At 39.5% G+C, this 21,240-nt stretch overlaps 1 protein-coding gene across 3 annotated transcripts; it reads left to right on the top strand.

Moving 5' to 3' along the window:
• The first annotated feature begins 113 nt into the window (after positions 1–113).
• On the top strand, positions 114–20,966 carry LOC128261114 (uncharacterized). 3 transcript variants are annotated; one of them, XM_052994596.1, is made up of 15 exons: positions 114–350; positions 16,787–17,369; positions 17,439–18,026; positions 18,087–18,224; positions 18,491–18,637; positions 18,690–18,818; positions 18,895–19,069; positions 19,130–19,245; positions 19,306–19,414; positions 19,472–19,563; positions 19,934–20,151; positions 20,212–20,308; positions 20,370–20,512; positions 20,570–20,806; positions 20,866–20,966. In XM_052994596.1, exons 2-15 carry the CDS (start codon positions 16,805–16,807, stop codon positions 20,947–20,949), a joined length of 2,838 nt encoding a protein of 945 aa, XP_052850556.1. In that variant the 5' UTR covers positions 114–350; positions 16,787–16,804; the 3' UTR covers positions 20,950–20,966. The 3 variants fall into 3 exon arrangements, 2 of the variants coding, with proteins under 2 accessions (XP_052850556.1, XP_052850555.1); XM_052994595.1 differs by lacking the exon at positions 114–350 and adding an exon at positions 16,055–16,223; XR_008268215.1 differs by lacking the exons at positions 114–350; positions 19,306–19,414; positions 19,472–19,563; ... (3 more) ...; positions 20,570–20,806; positions 20,866–20,966 and adding an exon at positions 16,055–16,223 and having other exon boundaries at positions 18,690–18,816.
• Positions 20,967–21,240: the final 274 nt, after the last annotated feature.

The following is a 21,240-nucleotide window of genomic DNA, read 5'->3' as shown; positions in this document are numbered from 1 at the left end:
AATATACCCTTTTTTCAACCATTTTTTGGACCAAAATCGATTTCAACGCATTTATCAGTCCAAAATGCACAAATAAGTTGTAATGCTTCCATGCTGTTGCTGTTGCCTCAACTCCTATTATTCTGGCCGCCACTGTGCGTATGTGAATGAGTGTGAGTGCTGGTCTGACAGCCGAGGGCAACATTTCAATTCGGCTTCGTGTCGTTGTCGTTGTCGTTGCCACAGTCGCTGTCGCTGTGTTGTCGTTGTCGTTGTCGTTGTCGCGTTCGTCATTTTCGTAGTTTGTTTTGCTCGGTTTGTTGTTCGGTTTCGTAACTATTTCACCGTGTGTGAGTGTTCGTTGTGCGAGTGTGAGTATGTGTACGTTTGCATGGCGATTAATTTTAATGTGTGTGCAGCAGCACCAACAATGCACAGTGAAAAAAGCAAGGCTAAATCCTATGTCAGATAAGGAACATTACTCATTTATTTGTAAAGATTTCACTTCCATAACCAACAAAAAATAATAGTCAATTTATAGCTCTTAACAACAAAACCAATTGGTATAAAAATTATAGTAATTCAAAATATTTATTACATTTGTAAAGTTGTAATTAATCAATTATACCAAGTAAGTGAGTCCTTAATTATAAAATAAAAACTAAACCCAAACTCATTTCATTTGTTCTTGTTTGAAAGTCAGAATAAAGATATACAATAAAAGGTTAATCTAAAAAGGTAATGATTTCCATAGAGTTTCAACAAAATAAATTTCCTTTATAAATTTTAATATTTTTGACAGTGTAAAAGCAGCAGCTGTCTAGTAAATTTTTCCCAGCTTGGCCTCGACCAAAAAAAAACCGCTCAATTGAGAGCCTTCCTGTTTCGTGCAAGGGCATTCATTCATACTCCTTTTTGGCAATTATTAAACAAATGAAATATACTGCCAGAGTTGGGTTTCTTCTGAGCAACCATCCAAACGTGTGTTAATTTAAATGCGAATGCCAGTTGCTCATTTCCCTAATTTCTTCCATAAATTCTTCAACACCAAACACTTGCAACTTATGGCTTGTAAGACCCAAGCACCCATTCATATTCCGAACCAAATTCACATTCAAATTCAAATTTAAATTCCAATATCATTTGCCCCGCCATCAGAAAAGGAACGTCAAGGACGAAGGACAATTGTTGCCGGGTGCTGGGAATGAAATTGAATTGCATGTGCGGCTGCAATTTGTCGGCGCTGGGAGCAACACTGAGCATATGACGCATACGCAATGTTGGACCGTGGATCATGGCCGACTCTTTGTGCCTTTCATATTCACCGTGACGTTGCTTTTGCTGTTTCTGTTGTTGCCATGCAAATTGCCCCGGCCCAGTGTCAGTGGTTGGGCGGTCAGGGGTTAAGGGGCTGCATTTGCATGCCTGGCGACCATGTGGCAAAAGCTGAACCGAACCAAGCCGACACTGAGCGAAAAATCTCAATTGAAACGAAATATTTTTATGGCATAAAGGCCATTCAAATAATTTTAAAGTCGAATTAAATAATAAAAATAATAAGAAGAAAATATTTTGTAATGTTTATATGCTCCAAAGATAAGCGATCATTTTTGTTTTTGTTAATTTACAAAATTTTAGTAAATATAGATTTTTGATAAATATTTTCTATTAAATATATTAAATATTTTTGAACTGTGAGCCCAACTTAACTCAGCTGGTGACGGCAACCTTCATGGCTAATAAGCAGTCACGGCACGTGAGTAGAATGGCAAAAGCGTTTTTCGGGGCGGGCTACTCCAAAATATTATTGATCAAATGTTTGCCATAGCTTGTGAGAGAAAAATGGGGAGGGGGGAGAAAGACAGGGGAGGGTAGGAGAGGTAAAAACAAACAAATAAATCCGTCAAAAAACAAACGAGTGCAGCGGATTGCATGGTAGGGAAGCTGGGGGATCTTTCCCAGCTGGAAGTCGCATGGATAAAGATGAAAGATGAAAATGAAGATGAAGGCACCCCTTCGACCAAGTCATTTGCCTCGAAGGCTGACAAAACGATTTGCGTGCTAAAAATAACAGAATTGATGGCCTTTTCTCTCCGATCCCTCCGCCAACTCACACATGAAGCAAAGTCGTGTGCGTGTGAGCCTCATAAGGCGAAAAAGAAAGTCGGAGAAATTATGTGGGGAAAGTGAGGAAGCGGCGGTTGTTTTTGCGGCTAACTGGTCATGGCCACGGTGAAGGCGACAACGACAACGACAACGACAACGACAGCGACAACGACAACGACAACAAAACAAAGGCAAATCAATTAAAAAATGTTCGTGAGAAACAAAACAAAAACTAAACGGAAAATGGAAACCGAACAAAGAAAAACCAAAGACGAAAAGTGCTGGGCAAATATTTCCGCTTCACGTCAAGGTTGTGGCAATCAAAAGGCACACACCATACACCATACACCATACACCACACACCACACACAACTCAGAAAAGGAGGCCAAAGAGTGCTTGATGGGATTGTTTCGTGCCGTCCAACATATCCGCTTTGCCACTTCAACTGCCAACTTGCAACTCCCAGCAGTTGCCCCCCAAATCAAAAAAAAAAAAATTGTGTGTGTTTACACAGCAAGAAGTATTTCAACTCCAATGTTCGTGAATTTCCATGGAGCCATCATGGTTTTAAAATTTCTTAATTTATTATTACAATCATAAAACTACATTATTTATTACGCTATGATAAGCTAATGGTCATATTAAAACAATAAATTTCAAAACTTTGCAAAGTACTGGTCGTAATAAATATAATTCAAAATTGGTTTACCAACAGTTAGATTAAGTGCAAACAACTTCAAATGTATAACAATCGCATAGGACTTACTAAGCAAATAAATTCCATTAATAAATCCATGGGTAATACGAAGCAAGCAATTGTTTACTGCACTCAATTAATGTTTACTACACCATTGGGATAGTTGGGAATCACAAATGGGTGTCGCATATTTACATCATTTTAAAATTATCCTGCATAACAAACTGCTTTTGCCTGTTCCTCCATTTCGATGCGAACCATTTCGTCATTTCGAGTTTACACACAAGCCACATGCACACACATTGAAAAAATATTTGAAAAAAATTAGCTAATCAAAATGCAACGAGCCGGTTTAAATAGAATGGCGACTGTAGATCACTACCTCTTCTTCTTGTGACGCATCTCTGCTGGCGAGCGCACGTGGGGCGCCGCATGCATAATTCCAGACACCAGTTTTGTGGATTTTTGGGGCACCCACGCGACGCACGAAATCCACCTGGAGCCGCCTCGTATTTTTCTGTTTTTTTTTTTTTTTAATTTAGGGAGCGATGTGAACGGGCGCGCGCGCCACTTGAAAGTGCAACAGCGCGGCGGGTTGACATGGCCACAGCGACAGTGGGTGGTTGGGTGGTTCGTTGGCTTCAAGTCCCCATGTTGGGTCCACAAAGACACCAACGATCGACGGTGGCAATGTTTTCCCTACCTTTTTAAAGGGTACTTAACGTTTTTGCTTCCACTTTAAGACCTTTCTGTTAAAAATTCGTTTTATTTATGTCAGAATTAAGTTAATTAATTTTTAGCTGTGCAGAAAGCCATTGCATATAACTAAAATCATTAATAGTTCGATACCCTCTTGGTTATTTTTTTTATTATCAAAAACTTATTACTTTAAAATTAATTAGCACATGATTTAGAAAAAATTTTTACTCATAATGCTTATTTTAATAGTCATTAAAACTTGAGAGATCCGATTTGGGAAAAAATCGATTTCATGTTTATTTGATTATTTAGTTTAAGTAAAAACACCATCTTCCTTAATTTCTTATTGCAAACTTGTTAAAATATTGAAAATATTTGAAATATATATTGCCTAGCAATAAATTTAAAATTTAAGAAGAATTTAATTTATTCTTTTGAGGAATAATGGATTATTAAATTTGAAGACCGTTAGATGTATAGCATTTTTCCTTAATTTGTTATTGCAAACTTATTGAAGTACTGAAATATTTTAAATATATATTGCTCAGCACTTTCAAATTCCAGATAAGATAAGACTTTGATGCTCAGTTGTTGTTGCACTTGAACAGCTATTTTGAGCTGGCATTAACCGACCCATTTTACATTTAGTTACCGATCGGTTAAAGAGTGCATTTGAAGAGCCGGTCATATCACTAGGTGTCCAGTCATGCCTTCTAATTTAATATTGTAATATTGCATGGAAAGAGAGGGTTTTGCTGTGGAAAACAGGCAGCAGAGAGCGGAGATGTGGGTGCTGAGAGACAAAAATTATGGCTAACAGAGAGGGAAATGAGGGGCAGGTGAGCTAAGACCCGGGAGACATGGGAGTCCGCTTGTTAGCGCATTTTAAGTCGCCGCCAAGGTTGACCCTTCGTCTTAATAATCATCAGCCTGTCCCTCTCTTCCGCCCTACCTCCCTCTCACTCGCACCCACTCAGCCCGTCTCTGTCACTCTTCGAGTGAACACAATTGCATGGCATATGCGCTTTTGGACCACGTTAATAAGCCACCTCGCCAATCGATGGAAGAAAAAACCAAAAAATGTAACATAATGCACAGCAAGGGAAAACCTTAACAGTTTTGCAGTTTTTTCCATTTCGAGGTTGGCTAGTTCCAGAGGAAAATGACAGAAAAGATTACACGACCGTTGATAATGATCATCTGATCAACTATTTTGGCCAAACTATTTTGGTGATTGATGCCCCCGCGGATCATAACTCAAACGCTGCCCTGGGCACCTGCACATACATATTATTTCCCAGCCCGAGTCGTAAACGCCAAATGCTCGCTCCAAAGTAAATATTTAGAAAATAATAAAACCAAATTTAAATGCAGAATGGAAAATGGAAAAAGAATGATTTAGCCGAAGCGCGTGCAGAGAAAAACAAGAGAAAGAAAAAGAAAGTCCGAAATCGCGTGGCAAACAAAAGCGAAACAAACACGATATAGCACAAATGAAAAAAAAAAAAGGGAAACAACTCAGTGAACTAAATATATCACTTCATAATCCCAAAACACGCTGAGTAAGGGCTTTTTTTAATTGTCTCGCTAATAGCTTTGCAAACACAGCGGACCACTTGCTTTAATTGTTTTCGTCTCGAATATTATGTATATTTTTGAACATTTAAAAAAAACATGTTCCTCTAAAACACTTTTGGTCGACGATGTGATGTAATTTGAAATAACCACGTAAGCTTAAGATATTGCTTGTTTAATAAGCGGTGCATAGGCATAACTAGAATTCCATATCTTCTGTCCCAAATCTCTGGCTTGTATAGTTTTCGAGATCTCGAAATAATTAAGAAAGTATAAAGTACATATTTTATGGTCAACATGGATTTCTTCTGTTACCTTATTTTTAAAGAATCTATTATACCCTTTTGCTCTACGACTGAAATGTATAATTGTTTGGATAAAAGCCCTGACAAATAATGTCAAAGGAATAGAATTGCTGACTTAAGTTACTGTAAGTTACAATTTGTATTAATCTAAAATCAAAAATTATATATTTATTAGTTACTAGTTTTGTACAGTTTGTTTGCTCTTTGAAAACTAAACTAAACAATTTCAGACTAGCCTACAAATGATTCCATAAAGAAACTCGATTTTGGATGTGCGATTAAAGGGCCGAATGATTATATTTTAAAATCCTCAATTTTAATTTAAAATGTTTAAGTCAAGAACAAAATCTGTATCGCAAAGCACAACTCTTCCCTTCTGACTAATAAATTTTTTGGCTAGTCTGTGGATTTGCTTTATCAATGCTATTTTGAGCACCCCAAATATAATTATTAAAATGATCCTGATCAAGACTATATGTACTTAATAAAAATCGGTTAACGGGCTTAAAAATGAATATAATTTATTAATTGATCTACTTATTCAAATATGATGGTGGAGAGAAGAGATTACCCCAACCGGTGGATGGTATGGGGAATATTAAACCATGGACTTATAGATCCGCGACGGCGACGCAGGCAGAGGCGGCGGCAGCGACGGCGACTGAAGCAGCGACAGCGGCAGAGGCAGCGGCGGTACGGGAAGGGCGCTTACCTTGGCGCTTGGCTTAAGCTGCCGTGCGTCGTCGTGATGTGGGCCATGCAGGCAATCCATTCATCGACCTACTCCACTTTTTCTCGCTCTGTATAGTACTTGCACTTTGATCTCTTCTTCGATGTTTTTTATTTTTTGTTTTTGTATTTGGAAATTGGTTGTTTTTTTGGCGTCTTTTTATCGCTTTTCCGATATTGTCTGGCTTTTCTTTTTTGGGGCGCTGGGAAGTCGGGAAACACTTAACACTGTACGAATCGTATATAGATCAGCCGATATGCGGACTTATATATGTAGCTACATACATATATACATATAGATGGTTGTGAGGGGAGACAAATAGACAGACGTCTAGATATATATTTATTTATATTCAAATGACAAAAGAAATGAAACGAGACAATTTTCATTTATTTTTCACTTTTTTTTCTTCTTGGTTTTCCACGCAGCGGGCAGCGACGTCAGCGTCAACGCATGCAGAGGTGGGGCGTGGCAGGGGGGCGGGGGACGTTGAGGCTGAGACTGGGGCTGAGGGGGCGGGGCCACAGTTGTCGCACACATTTTTCACATTTCCAACGCCGCGCGGTGGCACACACACAAATAACAACAAAAAAGAAACAATATTGACAAAAAAAAAACAAAATAGCACTCACAAAAAAATGAAGAATTTTACATATAACTCTGGCGGGTGTGTGGGGCAGAAAGAGAGGGGTGTAGCTTGTCAGAGAGAGAGAGAGAGAGGGGCAATGGCAGATTGACAACGTCATCAACGAGAATGACAACAAAAACGACCAACGCGACACTTTTCACACGAGAAGCCGATTTTCCATCGATCTCTGGTTGTATTTACTTTTCACTTCACGATCAAGGAATGCACTCACAGAAAAAAATTGCATAGACGCACAGAATATGGGCTCAGGATTTTCCCGCTTTCTATATTCCTTTGTTTTTTATTTATTTGTATTTTTGTAATTAATTTTTTTTATTTTTTATTTTTTTGGCTGAAACAAGTGCGAAGCGATCACCGGCGTGCGAGGTACTGAAAATCGTTCTGCTCGCAGGCCGCAAAATTCTGCCAGCGTCGCAGTCGCGGCCAGGCGCCAGCAGAGGCAGCGACGTCGGCAGAATCGGGAAAATCCAGTCTATATACCGATGTTAATACAGTGGCTAAAGGTAATAAGCAATAGGACTTCATTATAACATTAAAAAAAAATCATAAAATTATTGTATTTAATTTTTTTTAATTTTTACATCATGATTTTTTGCAAAGACTGGCTAAAAATACATTTTTTTTCAGCTGTATTTGCCAGTCGATTGGAAATGTTATGGCAAGTTCAACGATGTATTACATTCCAATCAAAATGCATTATTTCTTGGGATTTTGTTATAAAACCCGATTTTTTAATCATATTTTGCGTTTTATTTTTATCGTGGGAGATTCTAAATAATAATGAATACTTCAAATACAGTTTTTTAATATAACTTAATCATTTCGTTTTGGATCCCAAGAAAATTAAAGTCTGAAAGGGGTTGTTAATAACATAATTAATATTAAAATGAAAAAGCACTTAAATAAAAATGTGATCATGTAGCTTTTGTCTTTATGTTTCATACCAAAATATTCCACCAATTAAAAAGCATCTTGTGAATGCAAAATAAATTATAACTTAAACGACCATAAATTCACATAGGCGGTGTAGAAAAAGATGTTTTTTGAATCACCTAGCCGATAATATTTACTGTAGCAATTTGAAATGTGAATTTGCGTCCGAGAAGTGTGGGTGAGTGGGATTCCAACTGGCTATATGGCAGTGTGTTTGTGTGGAAAGTGTTTTTCACGCAAATTGTTTGCAACGTCAACGGCCAGCGACGACCCAAAGAAACACCATTCGAAAAATGCGTTTATAAATGTTAATAGTGTTGCGAATTGTCATAAAATGATGAAGAGGTTTATGAAAACACAAGAGATTTCTACCAACTCAACCCAAAAGTTTATCTTTTTAAATAAATATGACTAAACTTAAGTATCATTTCCGTATAAACGAAGTATTCACCGAAATCGTTAACCAATCACTTAGTGCCATGGCCAAGTGCCCTGTGAACCATTCTCGAATTGCATTCGATGATTTTCCAAGGGGAGGGCTGAAAATGGAATGGCGAAGAGGGGACGTTGGATGCCTGTCCTCGGCCTTGGCTCAAAATGACTCGAAGCGAACCTTCGAAAGATCCGAGAGCAACAAGTGGAAGGGAAGGGCGACACAGATAATCACGGCATCGAAACCCATCCAAGAATTTGGCAAAAACAAAAAACCAAACAAACAAGCGACGTTTGAGGGGAATATCGATTACACAAATGATATGCAACAGAGAATCGATGGCAATTGCCCAGGAAAATGGGAAATATGTTGAGATGATAACAAGATGGCACTGCAAGTGAATACTGTACGAGTGATTTTCATCTGCCTACTGGCAATCGAAATCGACGCAATTGCAAAGTGCAATTCCTGCACAATTTCAATTAATCATAAATATTTGCATTCAGCAGATAGAAAGCAGCAGCCAAAAGAGATACTCAGAAGTGAATGAATGGGGCAGAAATAATGTTGTTACACTTATAAGTGCGTTTTTATAGCGTCTCTAGATTAACAACACAAACACACACAGACAAGCACACACTCGTGGCGACCTTCACTCGTTTTTCATTTTCATTTTCATTTCACTCACAAGGGGCGAAAAGCGAAGATTGCGTAAAGAGCCGTCGACCATGTTGCCCTGTTTTCGTCAATTGTCGACAATATCTTTTTTAATGCGCCTCTTTATTTGTTTAAAAAGTAAACCATAAAACCAAACCAAAACGGAAGGTCATCCATCAATCGAAGGATCGAAGCTCAATATACCCTTGCTTATTAATTATTTTATATATTAACTAATTAAATAGTAGTTGGATTTCCTATCGGAGCAGGAAACCTCTTGCATTTTGACATTCAAGTAACATTCTCCTCTTTTTTTTAATTACTGTTTTAAAAATTATTTAAATAATTATTTTGGGGATAATAAATTAATTAAAATAAATAGGAAATATGGTAGAATAAAATATTATATTCCCATTTTTAATTTGATTACTTTTAAGAAATAAATTAAATTAACTATTTATTCAATACACATACCAACAAGTCAATATAAAATATTTAGTTTTCCTTTGGCAATGAATTGCATTTAAACCAAAACACTGTAATCATTTGTAGACTTCCCAGAGACCTCAATAACGATTGATAAGAATATGTGTACCCTGTTTTATGTTTAAATCGCACACAGAACCAACATCTCCCCGTACCAAGTGGGTGGTTTGATTTTCCGAGAGAGAAACATTTTTAATGCATTTCCACAATTCCCAATTCCTGGCATTGGCTTTCATTTGCCGATTGATTGCTGTTGATGTTTCCTCGAAAAACGTTTTGCATGAGTAGCAAGAATTGTTGGGAAAACCGGGGAGGTGGGAAATGTGGGAAATGCGCGAAAAGTGGGTGGAAGTAAATTGGAAAAAATGTACGGAGGGACGAGATGGAAGCGCCGATGATGGATTGGCAGGGATGGATCATGCGAACGGATCATCATCTGCCAAGTGTATAAGCCCCAGCCGCATTTAACTAGGAATTTTGGCATTTAGGTGCTCTATTTATATTATGCTTTCGCGAGGTGGCAAGTATTTAATCAATGGATGCAAATTATGTTTAAACGATTGATGAAATGATTGATGAGCTGGGTGATGAAAAATAAAAAAAACTATACAATGTTCCAGGATGGCGGATTTAGAATTATGCTTGAGAAATTAAAAGTTATTATTGTTTAGATATCGATATATGGTTTCTCAGGTAAATAAATTTGAATGTGTTTGTATTTTAGATCCAAAACCTTTGCTTGACCAATCTCGATTTGTACTTAAGTATAGTCATATAAAGGATCAGCTTTTGGCGGCGTTTACTCACCTGCAATGAAAAAAGGTGGAGTAGAAATATAACATTAGTTTTTAGCGATAGGCAATTCATAAACATAGCAATATTCAAAGTATTCATAGGGTTAGATACTAGAAATATATGGTGATAATGTTAAAAATTTTGTTCTATGTTCATCTCAGTGCTTAGCTTATTTTTTGCCTACTATAGTCGGGGGTCAAGCACTGACGTCACACCCGCAGTGACCTCATGACCTCGTTTGGCATGATTTTTTTCTTCTTCTTCTCAGCCGTTCTCTTTTATTTTGCTGCGTTTTCGCTGGCTAAAAGGACATTGACACAATGCAGGCTAGAAGGATAAAAGGCTAAAAACGTGACTCTGGGCCAAGTGTGACGCTTTTCACCACACACTCGAAGGCTCATATTTTTCAGGTTGTCGTAGATCGAGGTGAAGCTTTTTTTTTTGCTATATGACGTCAAAAAGCTTTCTTAAAGGTCAATCAGTAGGTGATGACGACTCAAAAATAGTCTCTATGATTTTCTATTCTAAATAATATATATTTGAATATCAATAATACTACGAACTATTTTGTTTAAAAATTAAAATTTTTTAAGAATTATTCCATTTTTAAATTCGTTGGCAAATTATGTTTATTTAAAAAAAAAAACAGAATCGGATACTATAGTTATCGTTCATACAATCATTTTCGAAATTGAATCGGTTTTTGTCGGTTTTGCTTAAATTTGAATCCATTAATATCATAATTTTCTGTTTATAAACATGATTTGGTTGTTTGGATTTGTTTTCGACCAGGGTTTGAAAACCTGCTGTCCATTGAAACTTAAAAATGTGAAAACTTGAGGAGAACTAAAACTTTTAAAAGCGTGGAAAGCCCAAAATCATTTCCCAAGAGCTTTTGCACTTTTTCGAATTTCCAATGCGCTGCTGCTTAATTTTCGAGGTTTTCAACAGGCAACCTCGACGCCGGCAGAGACGCCAGCAGCGGCAGAGGCAGCGACGTTGGCAGCGACGGCGAAGTTCGCTCGGCTCGTCGGCATTTGTTGCTCAGCAGGAGCCAAAGGCGAACACGTGCTCACCGCCAGTCAGCAGCGCTCGGCATCTGCGGCAGATTGCACCACCGTCCACCCAGCACCACCCAGTACCACCCACTAACACCCTATACCACACACTGCCACCCCTCCCAAAGTCACGCTCCATCATCTCAACTTTCCTGCGAGTTTGCCTCCTACATTTTCGAGGCAATTGAAGCGACAAAGACAAAAGGAGCACAATTGAAATAAATAGGAGCGCAGAAAAATGGCTAAACTAAGTGGAATTTCAAAAGTTAAAATGTATCTCTTTTAAACTTAATATGTTTTTTAACAAAGATAGATACAACATTGAATGTATGTAGAAAGAATGATTGAATGGCTTCACACATACATATATTTCCCATAACTTTTCAATTAATTGGTGGCAACTAAAAAACAATATTCACAAGTTTTCATTTTTAATTAAAAAAAAGATTTGAATAAGTACTTAAAATTTATAAGGCAATGCCTTTCAAAACATATCTTAATTTAAAATAGATTTCCTTTTCAATGAAAACTGAAATTTTAAAAGAGTTCTACATAATTGCATTGGTTGTACAAAAAACTAATGTTTATTTTGTTTTTTTTTAATTTCTTTAATGAAAAGCAAAAAAGAGTGGAAGCATATAAACTTATTAATGTTGCACCCATATTATAGAAGAATCCTACTTAAACATAAATTCCTAAATGTACTAAATGAAATATCCCAAAAGGACAAGAACTTTAAAATTCATTAAATATTTGTTGCAGACTCGATTCGAATCGACTTGGCTTAGCTCTTATGCTTCAGTTGAACTCTGAAAAATTTTTCCTCTGCTGATTTTGTTGTTGTTTGCGTTGCCCTACGAAAAGCCGAAAGCAAAAGCATTCGCAGGCCTCGAATTTACTTTTATTTTTTCATTTTTTTATTTTTCATTTTTCGTTTCTCTGTGGGAGATAAGCACCGCCACTCGATGGTGTTCAATGCTTCCTGTAGATTTCTCCCGCTTTCCACGCCTTTTCCTCAACAGCCACCCTCATAAATATGCAAAGGAAATGCAAACCGAAGCAAACGAACCAAAAAAAAAAAAAAGCTCTCCGCCGCCGCCCCGTAAACAAATAAAGATGAAGTGAGGAGATGCTGTCAGAAATTTCAGCTCCGGCTGCCACGCCCACTTCCGTTTTTTCGCGACAGGCGGCAATTAGGAAATTACCTGAAGACATTTCCCACGCCTCAAATTAGAAGGGGTTTTTTTAGTTCATGGAATCTCTTTAGTGTTACCGTTTAATGATTTAATTAATTCTTCTTAACGTAACTTATACATTTTCTTAACATTAAAGCAATTTAATAAACTAAATAAAATACATGTATTGAAATTTGCACGAGGGGAAATCTGTTGGCCAAGGCTTAAACCTAAACATATATGAACATTTAAATAGTATTTATATACATATATTTAGTAGTCCAAAATGTCTGATTGATTTTCCTTTAAGTCCTTTCAACACCTGTTTACATATTCTGACTATGCTTTTTAGTTTTGTGCAGCTTTCTTTGAGTTAAATTTTGGAATTCCTTTTAAAACAACCATATTCTCCAATCAGGCTGATTGCAAGCTGAGCAAAATTCTTGAAAGAAGCCGGAGAAATATGCTAATAAAATTTCAATTTCAGTTTCTCCAAGGAAGTGGAGCTGCTGCCATATTTTTTTCTATGTCTTTTGGCATCTTTTTGTTGCTGTGCTGGGTTTTTTATTGCTCCATTGGCTATAAAAAACCAAACTCCGAATGCACTTTCGGCCGTGCGCCTGTTGGGGTCATAAAAAACAGCTGCACAGGAAAAAAACAAAAAAGGATTCCATAGTGACAGCATATTTCATAAGTCTCAACTCGAGTTACGTTTTTTTGATCAAAACCCTTGGAAATATTGGTCAAATGTTAAATTGCATTTCATTTTAGCAAATCTAAAAAAAAAATCTTAATGTAACCTCCGATAAAAGAAGCTAAAATTGTTCATAATATTTATTTGGTTTTCCAAAAAGACCGGGGATAGAAAGTTGGACAAAACAGTCAGCAAAAAATTCTTTAGAAATATATTTGTTTTTGACAAACTTCCAAAGGCCAAAAATAAAATATTGTGTTGATTTATTTAGTACTTTCTACTCATAACGTAACATTGTACAAAATTCATGTTATTAATTAAAATAAAATTAAGGACTCTGCAAGAAAACATGTACAAAAAAATTTAATAAAGTCAAAACGTTAAAACATATTTAAAATATTTTATTGTGCATTAAGGTGCAAATTATTAATGTATTCCTAAATATTTATTACCTTAAGAATGTAATAAACATATAATGATTATTGAGCACTTTTTGGTTCAAGTGCTATCCGTTTTTTTAAATTTTTACTTTATTTTTGCTACCTTCAACCTCTGCCCGCTTTCCTTTCCATTGGAAATGATTTTGCATGCATTTATTACTCATACGCAACGTGGCCCGAGGTCAGAGCGCACTTTCAACAATCAATATGCTTAGCTACACCTCGAATTCGATGGCACCGTGGAGGTGGGGGCGTGTTAAGCTCGGGGCTAACTAAATGTCGGCATCCTGAGCCGACAGTTCTTGTCATTTAATTTATCATTTCCCCGGGAGATCCACGGCTCGGGCGAAATTAAGCGACGTCTGTTGGCCGTCGCCTGTTGTCTGATGTCTGTTGTCTGTTGTCTGTTGTCTGTTGCCTGTTGGATCTTTCAGCTGGCACCTTCGTCGACCCACTTCATGCCACCTTATACCCCACACCTCATCTCACCTACGGCGTTCGGTTCAGTTCAGTCAGCTCGAAAGCACTTCGAAGACCATCATCTTGACATTTTGATTTATTGGCTTCGCTGCCGTTGTTTGCCGACTTGGTCTGCGGCTTTGACTTTGGCTTTAACTTTGGCTTTGGCTTGTTGCTTTCCTTGTGGCTTGTAGCTGCTGCTGTTGCTGCCAATGCTTGGCAGTAAGCCGCTTACAAGTATTGGCCCGCCTGGAAACACTCTGTGCCAAACCGCCAAACAACTTGGCCCGGCTCCCAGTTGGTTTTACACACAGAAAATCCCCGCACAATAATAAGCATAATATGCACACATAATATGCTCTCTGGTGTGCTCCTCTGTAAATATATCACAGTGTAATGGGGGTCCTTACAAAAGCACATTTCTTAAATGAGTTTCCTTTCGCAATTTTCTTTATTTTATAGTGTAAGGAAAACAATAGTTATGAACTGTCTATGTATTAGTTGCTACATATATTCCGGAATAATAAAATATCATCACTTTTTTGATTGCTAGCAAGCCATTTTTGATAAACAAAAGGATTTTCTCAGTGCATCCGATGCTGCCAACTTTCTGACATTGGCCTTTGACAGCCAAAGGCTCCTTTTCCACCCACTTTTCTGACCATTGTGTTTGGGCCACTAATGCGTGGCACAGCTGGCCCAAAGTAAATGGCTGAAGTGCAGGTCCTGGCAACTGGTAACTGGTCCGATTTGGAGCTTCAGCTTCAGGATCCAGGATCCAGGATCCAACTATGGCATACAGTTAACGAGCTCGTCACGCCTCATTGGCCTTTGGGTCGTGCCATCGTATGCATTGGGCCAATGTAAATTGAATTCGGTCGCAGTCGCCGCCTTCCAAACAGAAACAGAAATGCAAATTAAGCGCAAAGTGCTCGCAATTGCGTCGACGAAAAGTGGGCGGCACAAGTGAGGTGGGGAGGGGGTTTGTGGGTGTGGCAAAAATAATCGAGTGGCACTCGGAAACGGCACATAATAACATATAATTATTTGAGCAAATGCAATCAATTAAAATCGTTTGCGGTCGAAGCGACGGAATTGAAGCGCTAATTGTGATAATTACCAAGTAAGCAGAAGAGCGCACCCAAAGGATATTGAAAATAAATATTGGCAAAAAAAAATAAACAACCTCAGCCAACAAATGCATATTTAAAGCGCATTTTAAATTGATTAATTTGCATGAGAGATGATTTTTTCAAAACAACCAAAAAATAAGTGAAGGGAATGAGTATTTTCAGAATGCCTTCAAAAAAAATAATAATAATAAAAATAGAAAACTATTCTGTATTTAAATTGAATAATGATAGACTTTGTCTATATATAAAAATGTATTCCAACTATAGGGAAAAGTAAATATTTTTCTAACAATCAATTGCAGTGTATAAATATAAAAAACTATTCCTGTTGTTCACGTCTTGTGAGAATCTTGAGTGGGAAACCCAAGATTGCGAATAGCAAAACTTTACTGACTGGCCTGGGCCAAGTTTGCCCCATTAAACTTTGTACTTGTTGAGGATATCGCAAAGTATTCCCTCTCCGAGGAGGAAAATTCAAGCCAAGACAGTTTGTTCCCTCCTGAGCCTGGGTGTGCATTCATTGTTGATTTTCCCCGCCCCCTTACCGCCTCCCGCCCACTTTTAAAGAGGGATATCCCAGGGCAGTCATAAGCAGCAATAAGAAATGGAATAAAAAACGGAAATACTTTCAAGGCGCAGGCGTGGAATTAAAGAGCAACTAACTCTCTCGTCCATAGTTATTAATGATTTCCCCTACATTTCTATGGACAATATGTTTTTTTACGATACACTCTGTAGATTATTATTATTATTTCAGGCAGTAAACATTTCGCAGCCATTATTTATGTGATTTTATTTTAGTTCTTTAACTAGCAGAAATCAAGCGAATTTTAGAATATTTCCGATTTATTTACGATGTGCCCAAGTCGATATAGCTGCTATATAGGATACTCGCTCTCTCCGAAACTGAGAGAGGGAGAGCAGGAGAGAGTGAAGAGTGGAGAGAGAGAGTGTGAAACGGATGCGTGGGAAAGTTGCCGGCGAAAGCGTGGAAAACAAACCGCTACGGAGGAAAATGTCGCCGCACAACTCGCTCAGTCGAGCATTAGACGCCAACGCGTTCGGAACCAGCTCTCTCTCTCCCACACACTCTCTCTGTCTCTGCCTCTGTCTCTCTCTTTCCATCTCGCCTCCTCGACTCCTCCATCTCACTCACACCCCACACATTTTCAACGACTCCAGAGGAAAAGTGTGAAAAGTTCTGCTTCTATGTATACAAGTATGTAATAAAAAAGCGGGGAAAAAAGCGAAGAAATGCATCGAAATTCCGTGTCTTATATTATTATTAACCTTATCGTTTCTGGAGGCTATGGGCAATCGTTTAATTTTAGCCACATCATTTAATATGCGATCTATAAATGTGGCCTTTTATTTTCGAACTGCACTTGCCGGCCATAAATCAAAACAAATCTAAAGTCTGAAAAAAATATTTAAAACAAAACAAAATTATTTGAATTGGTTAATAACAGAAAGATGAATGATCACCTGTTTTTAAATGCTATGAACATTTAAGATTTCATATTTTAAATCTATAGAATGTTTTGCTCTGAGTTTTGATCAATTAAATTCTAAATTATTTTCAAGTATACATGATCTTTAAGGTTTAAAAGAAAATGAAAACTAATTTTATATATTGTAGTGTATTTTATAATTGGATTTATCATATTAAAGATGTAGTTTTAAATTTAATATATTGAAAACTAATAATTAATTAAAAAAATATTTTTTTAATAATATAGGAAATTGATATTATTCATATTCAAGTCAATTCCCTTTGTGTAGCTCTTCGGACCCGGTAAAATGTTTCTGGCGGTTAACCAGAGTCTGCAGAACACCAGCAAGAAGAAGCGCAAGCGGCGGACGGCTGAGGATGACCCACAGGAGGATCCTGTGCCGGTGCCGCCCATGGAGTCCAGTGCGTCCAGTGACCAGCTGGTCGGACCCGGAGCAGGAGCTACGCGTTGCCAGGTGTGCCAGTGCCCCGGTCGCCAGTCCCTGGCCCTGGTCTACATCTACCTCGGCGCTCTCACCTTCATCCTGGCCAGCCTTTCGATCGTTTTCTACACGCACACCCAGGACGAATCCCCGCCGCCATCCGTGGACTATTCGTCGCGGGCCTTTCGGGCTCAATTCCAGGCGGAGCTGATGCGATCGCATGATGAACTGCGAACGCTGGTCAGCCGGATACTCGACGAGGAGCAGGAACTGGGTGGCAGCACCACAACGAGAACAGGCACCACACAATCGCGCGATCCGCTGAAGAACGAGCGCAAGTTCACGGACAACCTGATCAGCCATACGCCGCGACCCACCGGAAAGAGAATGCGCCGGGACATAGCCTCCTCCGCTCCCGCCTCCATGCATGGCAAGCATCAGAGTCCCAGATCGAGTCCCATGACGAACCATGCCACTAACGAATCTTTCCCATCCCCAGCCGATCCACTGATCGAGTTCTTCAATCCCAACCATCGCAAGGTGCTCGAAGAGCAGGACACCGAAATCCGGAAGCGAACGGGTCAAAAGGGCGCCGCTCCCGGCGGCGATGAGTGGATCTACCTGAACACCTACTGCCGCGTGCCCGAGAAGATCATCACGGGCTTCTGCAAGGGCACCCAGGACTACTGTCCGCCGGCGCCGCACGGACCCACGGGCGAAGTGGGTCCCAAGGGGCCGACCGGCAGTCCCGGCCTGCCCGGCATTCCGGGGCCCAAGGGCAACCGCGGCGATGTGGGCCTGCCCGGTGCCCCCGGCGTGGACGGTGTGGGTCATCTGGGTCCAGCCGGACCGCGTGGCCCCAAGGGAGATGCCGGTGCCCTCGGACGCGCCGGCTTGGATGGCCGGGATGGAGTGCCCGGGGAGCCGGGACTGGATGGAGTACCCGGCCGGGCGGGAGCCGATGGCAAGAACGGTCTGCCCGGACGCGATGGCAAGGATGGGCTGCACGGCAAGGACGGCAAGGATGGGCTGTCCATTACGGGACCCAAGGGAGCCCAGGGACCGCCCGGCGAGCGGGGCCTTAAGGGTGAGTAGTCTATAGCATCGTCTAACTAGAGGTTATTTTATCCCCATTGCTGGCAAACAGGCATTGCTGGTCCACGTGGGCGTCCTGGCAAGCCCGGCACCAATGGCACACCCGGAGTGCCCGGCATCAATGCCTGGAAACTGCAGTACCCCAATGGCAGCTCCTCCAACGATCTGCTCATACCGCCCTCCATAACAGGTCAGTTTTTCTTCAGAAATGCATTTAACCTGAGGTTAATACATAATTTGGCAACAAATATATATGTCAATATGAGAGGGGATGTTGTTTCTTGGGCTTTTAGTTTTTATAACTTTCAAATACGGAGTTTTCCGAAAGAAAGAAAAAATAACGTAGTAAATCCAAAAATGTTGGACTCAATTTAAATATATTTCATTGCGGTTTTAATTATTTTAAATAATGCAAATCAGCCTAATGGCCATTAAAATCACCTTTTTACCCCCCAGATTTGCAACTTCCGGACTTCCAGCGCACGGTGATTGTGGAGGAGGGCAGATCCCTGAACTTGAGCTGCTCGGCCACAGGAACTCCCACGCCGCAGGTGGAATGGCGCCGCGAGGATGGTCGCACAATCAATGTGAATGGCATAGAGAGTGGGTATATCACATACTAATCAACTGGTTACTAATCCTTCCCTGCATTTAGTGGGCTCTATTACCGGCCAGTTCCTGAAGTTCACCAACATCACACGACACCAGATGGCGGCCTACACTTGCTATGCCAACAATGGCATTGCGCCCGTGGCCAATGCCACTTACATCGTGGAAGTGCAGTGTGAGTTTGGTTCCCTAGGTGTGAATGCCTTTCATAATCGAGAGTTTGCCCGTCCCCATCCCCATCCCTCTCCCAGTTGCACCCATGATATCGGTGTATCGCCAGATGATCTATGCCGAGTACCAGAGCAGTGCCACACTCGAGTGTTTGGTGGAGGCCTTTCCCGAGGCCATTAAGTACTGGGAACGGGCCTACGATGGCAAAATTCTGGATCCCAGTGAGAAGTACGGCATTGAAACGTACCCGGATGGGTGAGTATTTTACTTGATTTGATTGCACTTGATTCCCTACTCACTGCGAGGCGATTCAAGCTTCAAGACCTCCATGCGTCTGACCATCAGCAATCTGCGCAAAGACGACTTTGGCTACTATCACTGCGTGGCCCGGAATGAGCTGAATGCCACCATGGTCAACTTTGAAATAGCACGTAGGTCTTTTTCGATGTAAAATAACTGAAAACCTGTTGCTAAGTCACCTTCACTTTCAGCTCAAGATCCGAACAGTGAGACCCCCTATGTGGGCAACAGCATTAAGGTGTATGGCCAAAGACCGCCGGAAAGCGAGTGTCCTGTATGCGACCAGTGTCCAGATCCCAGGTTAGTAAACATAATAAAATTCTTGATTAGTAAACCAAAGTATAAAATCATCCCCAGTTTGTACCAGTGCAAGGACTCCATACTGAATAACTTTGAAATTCAAGCCACTGGCAATCTGAGTTATCCCGGCTTACCCAAGCGACCAAAGAGTAAGTACACTGCTAAAAAATGTAGTAAATAAAAATATTTAAATATTTTTTCACTTTGATTGCGGTTTTTAGTTATTTTTAAAATGGAAATATAACAATTACTTTAAAGTTTTTATTGGACTATTATTGGAAATGATTTTAATACCTGAAAATTCTATACAAATTTAAAATATTTCATTTATTTATTTAAAATTTTCACAATAATAAAAGTATTTTAATATTAAATCATGCAATTTAATATGCCCTGTATTTAATATTAAAATATAATATTTAATTAGAATTTTGATTTCAATAGTCGGATACTTATTTATACTATTCCATTTTTTTTATCAGTGTAAACTTTTAGTACATATAATCCTTTTTCCAACAGCTTGCTATCTGTATGCGGTGGGCAAGCCAGTGTTCCACAAGGTGGTCAATGAAAAGTATGGCTCTTGGCTGAGAGATCCATCGCCGGACAGCGATCGTGAGAAGACATTCGTGACGAATGAAAACGATCCGTACAATCTGTTTGAGTTCACCACCCGCATTCAGTACCGAATGAATAGCATACCAAGGCGGAAGTACGAAATACAAGAGGGTTTTCATGTGCGTTGAGACACTTTAAGCTCGAATATTTCCTTAATTTAATATATATTTCCCTTTCAGGGCAATGCTCATGTGGTGTTCAACAATTCGTTTTACTATCAACAAAGAAACTCGGATCTGGTGGTCAAGCTGGACTTGATTAGCCTTAAAAAAATAAGTAAGTGTGGCCATGGAAAACATTATGGCATAGCAGTTTTTAAAAAACTAAATACCCTTAGCCACACAACTACCATATGCTGGAGTGGCTGCCGCGAATAGACTTTACACCACGGACTTCAACTACATGGACTTCAATGTGGATGAAGTGGGTCTGTGGGTGATCTACAGCACCTACAACTCCAACAACACACTGGTGGCCAAGGTTAACTATTGCATAATATATAAAAGTATTTTTATCTAACATGGTATTACAATCCAGTTGGATGCGGACACCTTGAAGATGCAGTACAACTTTAATATCACCCTGGACCATCATCAGTTTGGTGAGATGTTCATTGTTTGTGGCAACCTGTATGCCATCGATTCGGGCACGGAGAAGAACACCCAGATTCGCTATGTGGTGGACTTGTACAAGGGCAAGCTGCTCAACACGAATCTGCCCTTCTCGAACCCCTTTAGCCATACCACCACCGTTGGCTATAATCCCCAGACTGTGGTAGGTATTTACCCTATATTATTATTATTATTAGTATTAATATTTATTATTGTATTTAGGAACTCTACTCCTGGGACAAGGGCAACGCACTCACATATCCCATACGCTACAACGAACAGCGTCTCATCTCCGACAATAGTTAGGAGTCAATTTTCACGCAGCAAATAAAATGATCTTAAAGATCCACAGAGTCCAGGCTCAAATTAAAACCTAGTCTAAGGCACAATAAATAAACTGTTTTTTTTTTCTAAAGCGTACGTAAATCTCTTTCAATTCCTCTCGGTCAATAGTTGTTCTGAGATCATTGGTATCAGTTTGTTTTGTCGAATCGCTTGTTCACATGTCTGGAAATTCGCTAATTGAATGGCACAGCAAAAGAAAGTGTGCGAAAATAGTGGGGTGTGAACTGCTAATTTGCCAAAGGTGAAACAAAG

The sequence above is a fragment of the Drosophila gunungcola genome (genome assembly GCF_025200985.1).
Source record: "Drosophila gunungcola strain Sukarami chromosome X unlocalized genomic scaffold, Dgunungcola_SK_2 000056F, whole genome shotgun sequence".
NCBI classification, from domain to species: domain Eukaryota; kingdom Metazoa; phylum Arthropoda; class Insecta; order Diptera; family Drosophilidae; genus Drosophila; species Drosophila gunungcola.
This window is presented reverse-complemented; position numbering and strand designations above follow the sequence as displayed.

Coding starts and splice junctions, on each gene's coding strand:
- LOC128261114 (XM_052994596.1), top strand. CDS start 16,805: ATGTTTCTGGCGGTTAACCAGAGTCTGCAGAACACCAGCAAGAAGAAG. Junction 17,370..17,438: donor CGCTCCCGCCTCCATGCATG/GCAAGCATCAGA, acceptor TCCCATCCCCAG/CCGATCCACTGATCGAGTTC. Junction 20,309..20,369: donor GATTAGCCTTAAAAAAATAA/GTAAGTGTGGCC, acceptor AAATACCCTTAG/CCACACAACTACCATATGCT.